At 37.3% G+C, this 15,184-nt stretch overlaps 1 protein-coding gene across 5 annotated transcripts in view; it reads right to left on the bottom strand.

Moving 5' to 3' along the window:
• Positions 1 to 15,184, bottom strand: part of LOC108704456 (kinesin-like protein KIF13A) — a 118,997-nt gene that overhangs the window by 9,420 nt on the left and 94,393 nt on the right. For 3 of the 5 annotated variants that reach the window (XM_018241013.2, XM_018241016.2, XM_018241015.2), the window contains exons 26-35: positions 14,855 to 14,893; positions 12,270 to 12,369; positions 10,458 to 10,584; positions 9,954 to 10,009; positions 6,002 to 6,126; positions 4,428 to 4,604; positions 3,365 to 3,457; positions 2,122 to 2,274; positions 1,556 to 1,633; positions 1,094 to 1,141 (exon numbers count right to left, since the gene is read on the bottom strand). In XM_018241013.2, the coding sequence (XP_018096502.1) occupies positions 1,094 to 1,141; positions 1,556 to 1,633; positions 2,122 to 2,274; positions 3,365 to 3,457; positions 4,428 to 4,604; positions 6,002 to 6,126; positions 9,954 to 10,009; positions 10,458 to 10,584; positions 12,270 to 12,369; positions 14,855 to 14,893 (996 nt within the window). The remainder of the gene's footprint in view (positions 1 to 1,093; positions 1,142 to 1,555; positions 1,634 to 2,121; positions 2,275 to 3,364; positions 3,458 to 4,427; positions 4,605 to 6,001; positions 6,127 to 9,953; positions 10,010 to 10,457; positions 10,585 to 12,269; positions 12,370 to 14,854; positions 14,894 to 15,184) is intronic. The other 2 variants (XM_018241014.2, XM_018241018.2) reach the window with 1 other exon arrangement.

Genomic DNA, 15,184 nt, shown 5'->3' with positions numbered 1-15,184 from the left:
GTACATGACTTTCAAGCTTCAAAGACTGAACACCAAAACAAACTAAATCCTAGCATTGGTGCATTCATATACTTTTTTCTATTTTACAGTTAACACAGTGTATTTCAATAGCTGCTTGTTTTGCTATTTTTTTTAAAGGAGAAGGAAAGCTACGGAGGCATTTTATTGCCAATAGATTAGCTGCAATAGTGCAAGCTAGAATGCTATATTTATTCTGTAGAATGTTTTACCATACCTGAGTAAACAGCTCTAGAAGCTCCCTATTTGCTTAGTATAGCAGCTGCAGTATTAGCTTGGTGTGACATCACTTCCTGCCCGAGTCTCTCCTTGCTCACTTATAGCTCTGGGCTCAGATTACAGCAGAAAAAGGGGGGGGGAGCAAACTGAGCATGCTCACGCCTGGGGCAAGGAGGTTTAAGCTGAAGGCAGGAAGTCTGATACAGAAGCCCATGTGTACAAGGAGTGGAGGAGTGTTTCTTTTGACAGAGGTCTCAGAGCAGCATTACTTTGAGGATTTAGGTGGACCTTTCTGATAAGGCTTACTTAGTTTTAACCTTTCCTCCTCCTTTAAATATCCCTGCCAAGATATGCCATAGATAAGTGGCCCCCAACAAATGGCTCATGAGCAACATGTTGCTCACCAAGCCCTTGGATGTTGCTCTCAGTTGCCTCAAACAGGTGCTTATTTTTTAAATCCAGGCTAGGATATAAGTTTTGGTTGTACAAAAACTAGTTGTAGTGCCATGCAGCACCTTCTGTAGGCTGCCTGTCCACATGGGAGTTACTGAATAGCCAATCATATCACTTATTTGGCACCCCAGAAACTTTTTTTCATTCTTGTGTTGCTCCCCAACTCTGTTTACATTTAAATGTAATGCTCATAGGTGAAAAAAAGTTTGGGGACACCTCCCATAGAGTGTATTTCCCCATGTGTTATTAGCCTAAAAGCATTTTGTGTTTTGCTCTGCCTCCACTTAGCATTTTTTAATTGTGTTTATGCATACTACAGTAAATATAAACAATGGAGACTCGGCAATGTTTAGCTACAGAAGATTTTATATCTTGCAATAAAATTAGCTTTCATAGACATTACCTTGTCATCTTCATCACCAGCAATTAGGTCAAGACGGCTAGAAGATGTCTGCAAAAAACAAAAATTGTGTAATTGCAAACTGGATAGCTGCTGAATAAATACTAACTAAAAAACACACAAATAAAAAACCTGCTTGTAGTCTTTGCACAGCAGCAAGCATGAGCAGCATTGCATCAAGGTTAGTATAAGAGGTATTATAAATGACTGCTGCTCATGAATGCATAAAACAGCATATCCTAACGTATACTAAAGACTGCAGGGAATGATTGGAGCTGTAACATCAGGATGAACTTCCCAGCCACAGAATTCCAGTACAAATATACACTTGCATTTTGGTGGGATTGGTAGTTTATGCAGCCTGACTGCGGAATATGATGGTATTTGTATTTATCGGAGACCCAGAGGAATAGACTGTATTTTGTAAAGGGAGATTATGATCCATGAAGGAAAAGCATAGCTCACATTGTGCATGTTGGGTGTGCTGAGGCTTCTTCGGATGAGCTTCGTTTTGCTTGACAGAGCTTCTTTAACAGTGACAGCCTATGTTATAGGGAGAGAACCATTTCTGTTAGCAAGCTTATTCCCAGATACAGACTAGCCACTAGCTTTATTATAAAGATACTCTTTTATTACATATAACAAGGTTTTCAAATAAATATCAAAATAACGTTTTACTGTAAAAAACGGTATCTAGTTCCTGAACTGACTGGGTGCAATGTCACGCTCTTACAAATAACACAAGACTTGTTAGTCACATTACCGTGGTTTTCTTAATAAAAACTCTTGGGGTTTAAATAGTCCTATATGCAGTTGCCCTTACACACGTTTAAAGTGTACACCGCATGTTCAACAAAGAATAGCTGATCTCTAAAACCTGCTTTTAACAGCACTAGCCCTGGCACATTCCATTCAACGGCACATTCCATTCAAGCCAACTGGACTTGACATTTTAATATCTCACTTGAATTAATTAAGCTTAAGGCCGTTTGTTATGAACACAGGAATATACCTATCATGTCTCTACCTACCTGCCTGAGCCGCTCAAGGCTCAGTATATTTTCCACCTGCAATACCCCCCGTGTGTATTTCTCAATGTAGGACTCTCCATCCACACTTCCCTCATTTTCACTTCTTGCTGCCATCAAAGCCAGTGTTTCACGATCTTCTGTCTCTTCTGTGGCCTATTAGGGTCAGTATAATGGTTAAAATATTTTCTTTTTTGAAACAATTTAAGTGTCAAGAATTTGAAACTTTTAAAATATGCATGCACTACTTTATACGACTTAAATCACTTTTTTTTTTAATTATAATAATACTAGGTGTAAATATTTTGTTTAAAGGAGAACTAAAGCTTAACTAAAGAAGTAGGCTAGAAATTTTGTACATTATGTTTTGGGTTTCTGTACCAGTCCGAGGCAACCACAGCCCTTTAGCAGTAAATAAATATGCCTCTGAAGTTGCCCCAGAAGTTCCCCATCTTCTTTTCTGCTGATTCACTGCACATGCTCTGTGCTGCTGTCACTTACTGAGCTTAGGGACCAACTCACAATATACAGTACACACAGAATAGAAATTTCACAGTATAATAATTATCGCAAATAATTACATGGCAGCACAGAAACCAGTGCAATTAGCACCAGAATATAATCATGTTATATTACAGGCCAACCTAATTTTCTGCTTGATAATTTGCATCAACCTCTAAGCTTAGCTTCTCAACAGCTGCTCAGAGCCCACTGAGCTTGTGAATGTCACATACACTTTCCAATATGGTGACCCCCTATGACAGGTTTGAGGTCCTGGATCATTGCTGCCATTGAGAAGCTGAAACTTTAGGCTGGTGCAAGAAGTTCAGTATATAAAATATGGCATTTTTATCCATATTCATTTTTAGGATGCAGTTCTCCTTTAACTGCTATAACATTCCCAATACTATGACTGGAGCAGATTTTCACAATTCTAGTTCTTATACTCATAATATCCTCCCAGTATTATTGGTATAATCTCAGAATTACTCACAAGTTCCAGGTAAGGGGGGGGGGGCTCACAAAGTCAGTGCTGCTGCATGTAGGTAGAATTGTATTGTGCAATATCTCAAATGTGGTTTATTACATATATGTTCATTTTACAGCAATATTTTACTTTTTTGGTGTAAATTTAACAAGTTTAAAAACATGGCACCAACTTGCAGTAACCAGACAAGTCTTAACTGCATGTTGCCTTGTTAGGATTTACTATGTACATCAGAAAACCAAAAAGACAAAGGGCTACCTTTGGAATGTTGGACACAATCTCATAGCTTACGCCACAGGAGTGCAGAATATTTTTTGTCGACATCCGTCTTTTTAGGCTCTGTGTAAAACTCTGAAAAGAAAGTTTTGGATATTAAAGCTAATAAGTGAATAAAATGACCTCTCTCAAGCTCTCGTGAGATTACACCAGAGATGATCTCCCCAATCAAAATAGAGTCCACTGGCCATATTCAACATTTGGAGCAACTATCTGGACTTAGAACTGCACAAGCTCTGCCAGGAGGCTAATCAGTTGTGTCAATACAATATGATCCTGCACAGTCATAACCAAATACACCTGTCCACCCATATTCCACAAAACAGATAGGAAGAAATGAATCAAGGATAAAAGTAATCTATAAATATTATCTAGAACTGTTGTGCCTAATAATGAAAAATACAAAGAGTAGGTTGGGTCAATTTTATAAAACAGCTGGCAATTTAGAGGGTGCCAGTAAAGGTAGTTTCTTTGGACACAACCTATAACCCTTCTGCTGTAATTTCCTCATTTAGCTTCTCTGGGGTCCACAGTTTATACTCTGGGAAGAAATGTTTGAACCGTATTGCAAAAAAGGTTTTTCTTAATTAAAGTAAATTATAAAAAAAATCATGTTTTACCATTTTACTGGGCATGCAGTTACAGGTGAGAAATCAATTTTGGGTAACCAAGATTGTTTGTTGATGTGAACTCTGTAAATAAATAGGTACAGGCGTGGGACCTTTTATCCAGAATGCTCAAGACCTGGGCTTTTCTGGATAACAGATCTTGGATCTTCATACCTTAAGTCTACTAGAAAATCATGTAAACATTAAATAAACCCAAATAGGCTGGTTTTGCTTCTAATAAGGATGCATTATATCTTAGTTTGGATCATGTAGAAGGTACTGTTTTATTATTGGAGAAAAAGGAAATCATTTTTAAAAATTTGATGAAAATGGAGTCTATGGGAGACGGCCTTTCTGTAATTCTGAGCTTTTTGGATGATGAGTTTCTGGATAGCGGATCCCATATCTGAACCTGCTTATTATAAATAAATAGGTACCTGCTTATTATATACATTCACTGCAATCCTTTTACGTAAAACCAGCTCCAGCGCAGCAGGGTGACTAAGCTGCACCGTGACCTTAACAATCAGATAGACCCGCTCATTCTGAGGTGTCACCCTGTTCAAATGCACCGAGTCATGGATAGCAGAATCCCAGGAGGCTGTGGCCGAAACCTGTGGAATAAACACACAACAGCACTGTCAGGTCACTGCATCTTACATTTTCTTGGTGTTGCACAGATCACTGCTATATTTAATGTCCTTACTTTATTTTTAGGAAAGGCAATATACTGAATTTCCGTAAGCTTGTTAGGCTGGCAATAAATGAAAGCGTAGCGATTATACATGACAAATGGAATTTAAACCACATGATTTTTGTGTTACAAAGACTAACTCATAAAAAAGTACACAATTGTAGCCTAAGAATCAATGAAGAATCCAAGACCCATACCCTGAAAGTAGGTAGCTTTAAGCAAATGTCAGAGAATGAATCCGCAAGGGAAAAGGACAGACTTGTATTCTGACTCAGAATCTATTTCTGCCCCATGCATCATGTAATAATCTATGTGAGGAGAAGGCTTGAACTCTCACCAATCACTAGTACAGGTATGGGACTTGATATCCTGAATGCGCCGGACCTGGGGTTTTCCGGATAACAGATTTTTCTGCAATTTGGATCTTCATACCTTAAGTCTACTAGAAAATCATGTAAACATTTAAAAAACCCAATAGGTTTTGCCTCCCATAAGGATTAATTATATCTTAGTTGGGATCAAGTACAAGGTACTGTTTTATTATTACAGAGAAAAAAGAAATAATTTTTAAAAATTTGGATTATTTGGATAAAATTCAGAGACAGCCTTTACGTAATTTGGAGCTTTCTGGATAACGGGTTTCTGGATAACAGATCTCATACCTGTACTGATGATGTATTATAGATGATTGGTACACTACATAACACTTTTATCACATTTCTATATTGATCAAATATCACAGTGGAGCTAAATTCCGAGCTGCAGGAAGCATATCCCACTCCAATGTCTTGTACAATCTAATGTACAAAGGCTAGCTGCTTGGAGTCCCTTCTTATGGAGATCACCACCCATTTTATATTGGATAAAATTAACAGTTTGAAGGTACAGTTAGATAAATACAGTAGAAGGTGGACACCCTTCCAGTTTTCACCTCCCCTCAGAAGACACCACACTATCAAGTAAGAGTGAAAACCAATGGGTTTGGGTAAAAAAAAGCAGCTGATCCAAAAACCAGGTATGAAAGGCAAGGATATGAAAAAAGAAAGTGAACTGAAAATCATAATTACTATTAAAAGTCTAGCTCCATATTCAGTTGACCTTCTGGTTTCTACAGTCAGTGACCCTGGCAACTAGAACATCTGATGAAAGACTAACCATAAACTAAAATAACCGGGAGTGGGGAGAAAAGGATGGCTTGGGGAGAATACTACAAATGCCTTTGCATTTGTTCAGTTCCATTAGACAGACAGACAGATTGATGGACAGATTAGTATTCACATAATTATGAACATAGAAGATCAGAATTAATGGCGTTACCTCCTCATCACTATGCTTTATGATTGGTAGATAGAAGAACTGGCTTCCATGCTCCTTTGGTAGTATTGAATTGACTCCTGTGGCGTGAGAACCTACAAGTTGTTCATTGGCACTAAGGTCATCAGCTAGCCAGGCCAAAAATAAAGCAAAAGCAATGTTAGACTTAATTTAACCTTACCTTCATTTACCTATAGTGTAACATTTTATTGTAACACTGGTAGCCATATCTGAATCTATCTAGTACCTTACCTACTAAGCTATTCTTCCCACTTTTTATTTAGGATATATTAGGAAAATGTATGAGACACACTATCTCTGGTTACAGGATCTCTGAAATCTTCAGGTAGACTCACATGGCTCTGTAAGCCTATAGCCACCTCAGGTGCACAGGGTATTTCCTTTTACTCTATGGAATCAGGTATGATTGTAAAAAATAATGTTTATTTCTGCAGATAGTGTTTACAAGCCTTTTCTATATACACCCTACTGATTGAGCTCATGTCCAAAAGCTACTATAGGTACTATGGTCAAATGCTGAACCTGAAAGGAGACTTAAAGGAACAGTAACACCAAAAAATGAAAGTGATTTAAAGTAATGAAAATATCCTATACTGTTGCCCTGCACTGATAAAAAGGTGGTGCTTGCTTCACAAACACTACTATAATTTATATACAGTAAACAAGTTGCTCTGTAGCAACGGCAGAAATTGAAAAAAAAAGTCTCTCTCTCTCTCTCTCTCTCTCTCTCTCTATATATATATATATATCCTTCAAATCTAACCTCAGCGTGGATACCACCCAGGTGCCAGAGCTTATCTTCTAATTACTGTGTAACCTGGGCCTTTTCTCCTTTAAATGGCTGCCCCCAAGCCCCCCATTGCTACACAGCAGCTTATTTATATAAACAATAGTAGTGTTTCTAAAGCAAACACAGTGGTTTTACCAGTAGAGCGCAATAGTACATTATATTTTAATTACTTTAAAACAATTTCATTTTTTGATGTTACTGTTCCTTTAAGACAAAAGACAACAAATGGTCTTAAATAAGCATTCAGGTGCAATATAAATGAATACTTAATGTCCAATTTTCAGGCAATTATTCTCTAGCATCGTCTATGTATCCAAAATGAGGGAATTCATGCCTATTTATATAACTGAGCCCATATAAAAAATTATGAAGGCAAAACTTACCTAATATGATTATTAATTATGTACATATTCTGATTATCTTTGTTCATCTAGTTGTTAATCCTAGCAACACTGGAGGGAATGCTAATTAATTCATTTTATCACCCAAACCACTTACTGTTCAAATCATTCCTTTAAAGGGGTTGTTCACATTCAAACAATTAGATGCTTTCAGATAGATTACCAGAAATGAAGACTTTTTACAATTACTTTCTATTTTCGGTTTCATTTTTTACTTTCTAATGCAGCTCTGGGAGGGGGGGTCATCGACCCCGTAATCTGTAAATTGATACCTTTAATTGATACATTTCTTATCTTTGTCCCTGCTGAGCAGAATCTCTGGGTTTCATTACAGGCAGCTGTTAGACTTGATACAATAGTTGCTAATATTCCAGAGATGCTGCGGAGGAATGTTGCAAATTTGTAGCAGTTTAGAGTCTGCGACTGAATTACTGAGCTGCCAGACTCAAACACAAGAGATAGGGACATTAAACTTTAAATTTAGATTTTGGAAAAACAGTAAAAAATGATGGCAAGTAATTGAAAAAAAAAGTCTTTATTTCTGGGGAATAATCTAAAAACAACTGAACTGAAAAAAAGTGTTTGGAAGGAACAGCCCATTTAAATAGCCAAATATGAATCATACAATTGCACTTTGTATATATCCAAATAACAGAGAAATATTGTATACAATATAAATATAAATCCCCAAGCTCTTTTATCTGAAGACGGTGTGTACACTGTCAAGTATACATCTGTTAAAGGGGACCTGTCACCCTAAACAATAATTACAAATCCTGTTTTATAATGTTAGTCAAAGCAAAATAAACTTCACTTGCACTATATGCATGATCTAAATCTTCTTTCTTTTAGTCTTGTAAATCACAATCAAAAGTAATTGCCTGCCCTGCCTCTATGCCTAAGGCATAGAGGAGGGGCAGGCAATACATGATTGACAGCTGAGAGTTTTAAACGAGTTTATAACCAGAATGGTTGTTTTAATAAATAAAATAATTTGGGTTTCATGATTAATTTTGAAAGGACAGATTATAATACAGATTTTCATGTGTGTCTGATAGGTCGCCTTTATTTGAAAGAAGCGAAAAGAAAAGTAAATTCCGCACACCAGCTCGTCAGTTGAAAAACATCATCTTTATTCGACCATATTAAAACACACGCTGCTTGACGCGTTTCGGGCTCAGCTGCCCTTAATCATAAGCATAAGAAAAAAATGGCAAGAGTAACAATTTAAATAGGTAATGCCTATAGTGACCTCCAATGGTCAGAAATAGGTATTAAATTGCATGGTTTTTTTTTTTTTTAGTTACAAAAATTTTAAAAGTTATCTATTATAATACAAAGAGATACAAATCAATTACAGTTAAAACCAAAGAATACAATGTATACTGTTCTCACAGATCAATTATATAGTGATACATTATGATTGGCCACTTAGTTCATTTAAATAAGATGGGAAATGTCAAATCTGGTATTTAACCCATCTGGATTACGTGTGTGTAAAGTTAAGATCCAAAAAGCTTCACGATTGTTTAGAAAAATGAGTGGATCACCTCCCCTTATAGGGGTAAATACTTTTTCAATTATTTTGACACCTAGGTCCTGAATGCCATGTTTGCTGCAGGATTTGAAATGCTTGCCAATAGGGGATTTAGTATCACCTTTTCTATTGCAAGCAAATGTTCTCTTACTCTATCTTTAAGTGGACGGATTGTGCGTCCAACATATTGCTTCATACAGCATTTACATTCAAGTAGGTACACAACCCTGCTACTGCAGCAATTGTTATATGTACGGTTATTATATATTTTTCCTGTGACGTTTGATTTGAAGTCTGTACTGATCGAAATGACAGAACATGTTTTACATGGAAATTTTCCACATTTATAAGAACCCTTCGTCGCCAGCCAAGTGTCGGGTAAAGAAGATCCTCGACTGGAAACCATACTTGGCGAAAGTCTGGTTCCCAAAGTAGGAGATCGTCTTGAGATTGTTTTTAATTCACAGTCTCGCAATATTTTTTTCATTATAGGATCATTATAGAGGACTGGGATATGTTTCACGTACAATTTTACAAATGTCATTAAATTCCATACTATATTGTGTACTGAAATAAATCATGGTTTTGTCTTCATTATTAGATGGAAAAATGCTTCTATCATCATGCCTGCTTCCCTTATTTTTATGTAAAAGTTTGTGTCTCTCCCTTAACCTCGCCCGTTGATAAGCCGATTCTACCAAATCCGGGGAATAACCCCTATCTATAAGTTTATTTTTCAGAATGACAGACTGTTCATCGTAAAACTCCAATGAAGAGCAGTTGCGTCTAAAACACAAAAATTGGCTAAATGGAATACTAGTCTTGGTATGGTGAGGGTGGCAACTATCCGCCCTCAGAATGGTATTACCCTCTGTGGGTTTAATATAGACTTTAGATTCGATTTTGCCTGTATCAGAAGAGCCAATTAGCAAAGTATCCAAAAATTCAATGTGAGTAGGATTTTATTTGAAACACTATTTGTATAGCAAGTAGTATTATTTTTTTCATGAACTAAAGAACTTCCATTCCTTTTTTTTTGCACATCCAAATATCACTGTATATAGCAGGGAAATTCAACTGAAGTCAGTCAGACTTTGTTGGACATCTGATGACTGAAGGTGCATACCTTATACACAAAGTTTCACGTAAAGATGTCAAATAGTTAGGCTTTGCTGAAAGGTTTAATACCCCAATGCATTAACTTACCATTAAGATCTAGGAAAAGGACAGGAATGTGCGTCTCCATGCCTCCAGGAGGGGTCCTGCAAAAATGTTCAGAGTGGTTGCATAACATACATATTACATAAAATAAACCTTTTTTAAATGAATAACATAAAGAAAACAAAATGCATTAAAACTTTCAGTATAAGTTAATTTTTTACAGCCCTAACATTGATGATTAATAACCATGCCAGACTATGAATGTTTCTTACAGGGGGCGAAGAATGCCAGGGTTTTGTTTGCACCTCTTTACATTAGTAGTGCCCACATGCAAATGCCCAGGAAAGATGATTTTGGCCTAGTATGAACTTAAAATGCCACTAAAAGTTTATTTAGACCTGTCTCCTCTCTAAAAGCAGAGCTTTAATTATGACCAATAGAATTGCCCTTTAAAAAGCATGTCAAGTTTTAAAAGAATCATAATTAGTATGAAATATAATTTCTCGTTGTAGCAGCACATACTAAAGAGGACTTGATCCCTCTACATACCAGTCTGCAGGTGCCCCTGGGATGCCACTTCCTGGTGCAGGAACAAGTACTGCATTCCTTTCTTCTGTCAGCCCCACCCACTGTTCCACCAGCCTTGCTTCCCGCTCAATATCATCCTCGCTTTTCTCTAAAAAAAAAAAAAAAAGAAGAAGCAAAAGCTGAACCAAAATGCTAGAAATAAATGGAAAGTATGTGAAAAGAAATTAAAGCGAGGACTGTAAAAATAGACTGACTTTAAAGGGGTCCTCCTTCTAAAAAGTAAAAAAAAAAATCACTTTCCAATTTACATTAGTAGAATAATTTGTAAACTGCTACTAAAAACACTAGTGGGGCAAATTCATTAACCTCCGGAAATTCGCCAGTGACGGGTTCGCTCACATCGCCACACTTGGCCAGGTGAAAATTTTAAAATACTTTGTTTTGTGCTACTGCCACAAAGAAGTTATCTATGGTACCACTCAACATAAATATTAAATACATAAAGATACAAGAAAATATAATAGAAAAATGATAAGAAGGAAAACACTCACAGTTCACCTCAGTCCCAAGGTGCAAAGACCAAAAACATTGTATCCAAAAGATGTGAGGGTCTCCAAAAATAAAGAAACAAATGTAAAAAGTAGAAAATTTATTAGGACAATGTCCTAATAAATTTTCTACTTTTTACATTTGTTTCTTTATTTTTGGAGACCCTCACATCTTTTGGATACAATGTTTCAGGTGAAAATTTGCCAGGACAACACTAATTCACAAAAATGTAAAGTTGCGTCCAGGGCGCAGAGCGATGGCGAAGTTTCGCTAGCATTAATTCGGCAAGCAAAGTAAAGTTCGGCAAGCAAAGTAAAGTTACGGTAGCGTACGTCAGGAAGTTCAATTTCAATGGACGTATATGTTGCAGCAAATACATTACATAACACAAGCCCAGGGAAGCTTAATAAAATAAAACAAAGTTGTTATATTGCCCTACACATGAGCCCAGTGTATAGTTTATGTGCCATATGTAAGAAAATGTAGGGGGGAACATGGGTACCCTAACGATCTTTTGCAGCCTATCACCCTGAAAAACTGAAAAGTCGCCAGCATTTTTTGGGACTATGTTTGGAGGAAGTCCTATCTGCTCTATTGCACTTCGCCTGGTCTGAGGTGGTGAAGGCAAGTCTGGCGCAAGAGGTAACGTTCAGTAAAATCCGCAACTTAGTGAATTTGCGTAGTTACGTCCATTCGCCAGAGTGAAAATTTGCATGGCGTTAGGGAGCGAAGTACCGCTAGAGTCTAACTCCTTCACCAGTGTCTGTTAGTAAATCGGTGAAGTCCCGAAATGATGTCACGCTGGTGAATGTTCACCCTTCACTTCACCCTTTAGTAAATTTGCCCCACTGTCTGGCTAAATATATTCTCTGCATTACAGGCCAGAGGCAGATTAGATTAGATTGTTTCTCAGAAGCCACACTCAGCTGTGCCCCCTGGAAACCACAGGCCCTTATGACAATAGATGACAATAAGTCACTGTATTCGTATACTGCTGAGATGACAATAAAGTTGACTTTGACAATTTGCCACTATTCCTTGCATTGACTCCTGAAGCAATGTTGTAATCCAGAGACATGCAGACCTCCAAGAGAACTACTCCTGTTTATACACTGATTTCACCTGCAACTACATTTCTGCATAACCATTGAAACAGTAATAATCAGTGTATATCGGAAATTTGTTGAAGATTTTCTTTCATTTTGCATGAAAAAAAACAAAACTGCTTTTGGGTACTGAGCTCTGAGTGTGAAACATAACTGCATGCATCGCTACACATTTTACCTTGTTTGTTGATGATTTTCTGTATCTGTTCATCTAAGTATTCCTTCCTCTTTATCAGCGTGTCAGACCACCTTTCACGGACACAGTTTAAATCCTCCTCCTGGTGATCGAAACAAAATAAAAAATATATCAAATTTGTGCTTGATGCATTGCCACCTGCCACCCGAATGTGCTAGAGGAAACAAGTGATGCCATTAAACCGTTTTCTGCTATTCTTTAGACAAGGAATACTATGTACTCCCTAAATAATAAAAACCCTCATTTAAAAACTGCATTTTGTGTTTACTTGTGTTATCTTTGACTAATAGTTAAATGTGTTTGATGATCAGAAACATTTTGTGTGACAAACATGCAAAAGAATAAGAAATCAGGAAGGGGGCAAATAGTTTTTCACACCACTGTACTATAAACTTCACAAAAGAACAAAAAAAGACTATTACAGTCATTACAGATATTTGTCCATATGGTCTTAAATGTGTTACTAATTCACTGATACAATACAAATACAGAACATCTGAAAATCTATTTGTTTCTAATGGACTGCTGTTAAACTAGAGAACAGCAGAAAACAGTTTAATGGCAAATGTTTGGAATTGTGCTGAGGCTTCTGCTTTTCCTGCAGATTTCCAAAAGACAGGTTAATGCTCATACACCATTAGTACTGCGTATATTGGCCTCAAAAGTGCCACAGCTGAAATGTAGCCATGAATAACTCTTCCATGCAAATTAACCCATTCATGCACCATGCGGCTGATCAGTAAGTTTGGTATGTGAAGGTGAAAGGAGCAGAAAGCACAAAGACACAGTAAAAGTTAGTGCACTGTGATTTCACCACATTTATATTATATATTAATTTTCTAAAATGATTTATCCAATTGTGCAAGTCAATCTCAAGTCAATGACTAATTGCTTAAGCTATAGAACCCCCTTAGTTTTTACAATAACTCCCTAAAAGGAACAGTTCAGTGTGAAAATAAAAACTGGGTAAATAGATAGGCTGTGCAAAATAAAAAATGTTTCTAATATAGTTAGTTAGCCAAAAATGTAATATATAAAGGCTGGAGTGACTGGATGTCTAATAAAACAGCCAGAATCCAACTTCCTGCTTTTCAGCTCTATAACTCTGAGTTAGTCAGCGACTTGAAGGGGGGCCACATGGTACATTTCTGTTCAGTGAGTTTGTAATTGATCCTCAGCATTCAGCTCAGATTCAAAAGCAACAGATATGACCCATGTGGCCCCCCTCAAGTCTCTGATTGGTTACTGCCTGGTAGCCAGGGTAACCAGTCAGTGTAAACCAAGAGAGCTGAAAAGCAGGCAGTAGTGTCCTGACTGACTTGTTATACATCAAATCACTCCAGCCTTTATACATTACATTTTTGCCTAACTAACTATATTAGAAACATTTTTTATTTTGCACAGCCTGTCAATTTACCCAGTTTTTATTTTTACACTGAACAATTCCTTTAATATTTATGCTTTCAAAGGAATAGTGAATAATAAAAATAAATGGCAGTCAAACACAGTATCTGAGAGGGAATCATTTAGGTCAGGGCTGTTCAACTGTCAGGCCGGACCTCCTCCTTGTGTGACCCCCCAACATGAAAGTCTGCCTGCTTTCCTTAGCTTGTGTAAGCTTGATAATGTATCAGTACTGAAATTAGCTATAGCTTTCCCTGTCTCCTGCTCTATTCTGCCTTCCCTCTGCTCCCTGTGTGTGTCATACTCTGCCTTCCCTATACTCCCTGTGTGTGTGTGCCATACTCTGCCTTCCCTATGCTCCCTGTGTGTGCCATATTCTGCCTTCTCTATGCTCCTTGTGTGTGTGCCATACTCTGCCTGTCCTATGCTCCCTGTGTGTGCTATACTCTGCCTGGCCTACTCTTTACCCTGTGGGACATGAACCTGGTAGTATTTTTTCTGGGGGTTCTTAGCATTTGGAAATTGTTGTTAAGGTGTTTAACCATATGGTGTGGCGGTGCTGTGTTATCCACAGGGGAGGAGACGACATATGGATTTAAATGTTTATGGTATATTTAAAAGTATGACTTATATTTTTCACATATGATTGCTGAGTGATATGCCTGCAATGAGTGCCAACCATTTGGTTTATTTGGTGTGTTACCAACATTAATGTGGACATGGTCTTAAAAGTTCTTGAGATAACATGGGTGTAGTTTAAATGGGTGGTTTAAAATGGGGAATGGACAACACTGGCTTCCATTATCAGCCCTCCATCACATAGGCTAGAAAAATGCCGGCCCTCAGTAGCACAGAAGTTGGACATTACTGATTTAGGTTATGTTGTTTTACCTGGCCTTGCACCAAAACATATTATTACGATGTGCTGTGCTCAGTGACAGTTGTGCAAGAACAGTACCGTCTGACATGATGCTCAAATGAAACGTTTATTTAGTGCTAACCTCATTTTGTTATCTTAAGCCAACCTCCCACCCAACCCCAGTCCTTTGTCTAAGTTTCCCTTTATTTTCCACCCTTCTCTTGCCCATTCTGGCATAGAACAGAATTTGGTTCCATGCCACAGGATTGACAAGTTACAGTAGCAGCAGCAGCAGCCATAATACCTGGTAACTATCCATATCACCACCAACATCATCATTTTTCTGGTAGGAAAAAATAAACTTTGTAAACAGGACATGCATTCATCTTTCAGTAGACAACAAAGCACAGGACAGGGGTAACAAATCAGGCACAAAATAAAAAGTTACAGGACACACATAGCAAGAATAAAAAACACAGAATGAACAGAAATAAACAAACATGTATTAGGGGAACATGAGTAATGATAAGCACAGTACCATTTTTAAAAATATTTTTTAAAAAATTGCTCTTACAACACAATAAATATGATTTATTAATTGTACAATATATCTATATGAATAAGCCAAGATGCA

The sequence above is a fragment of the Xenopus laevis genome, chromosome 6S (assembly GCF_017654675.1).
Source record: "Xenopus laevis strain J_2021 chromosome 6S, Xenopus_laevis_v10.1, whole genome shotgun sequence".
Lineage (NCBI taxonomy): Eukaryota > Metazoa > Chordata > Amphibia > Anura > Pipidae > Xenopus > Xenopus laevis.
Note: the sequence above shows the minus strand (reverse complement) of the source record. Positions and strands in the feature narration are given on the sequence as shown.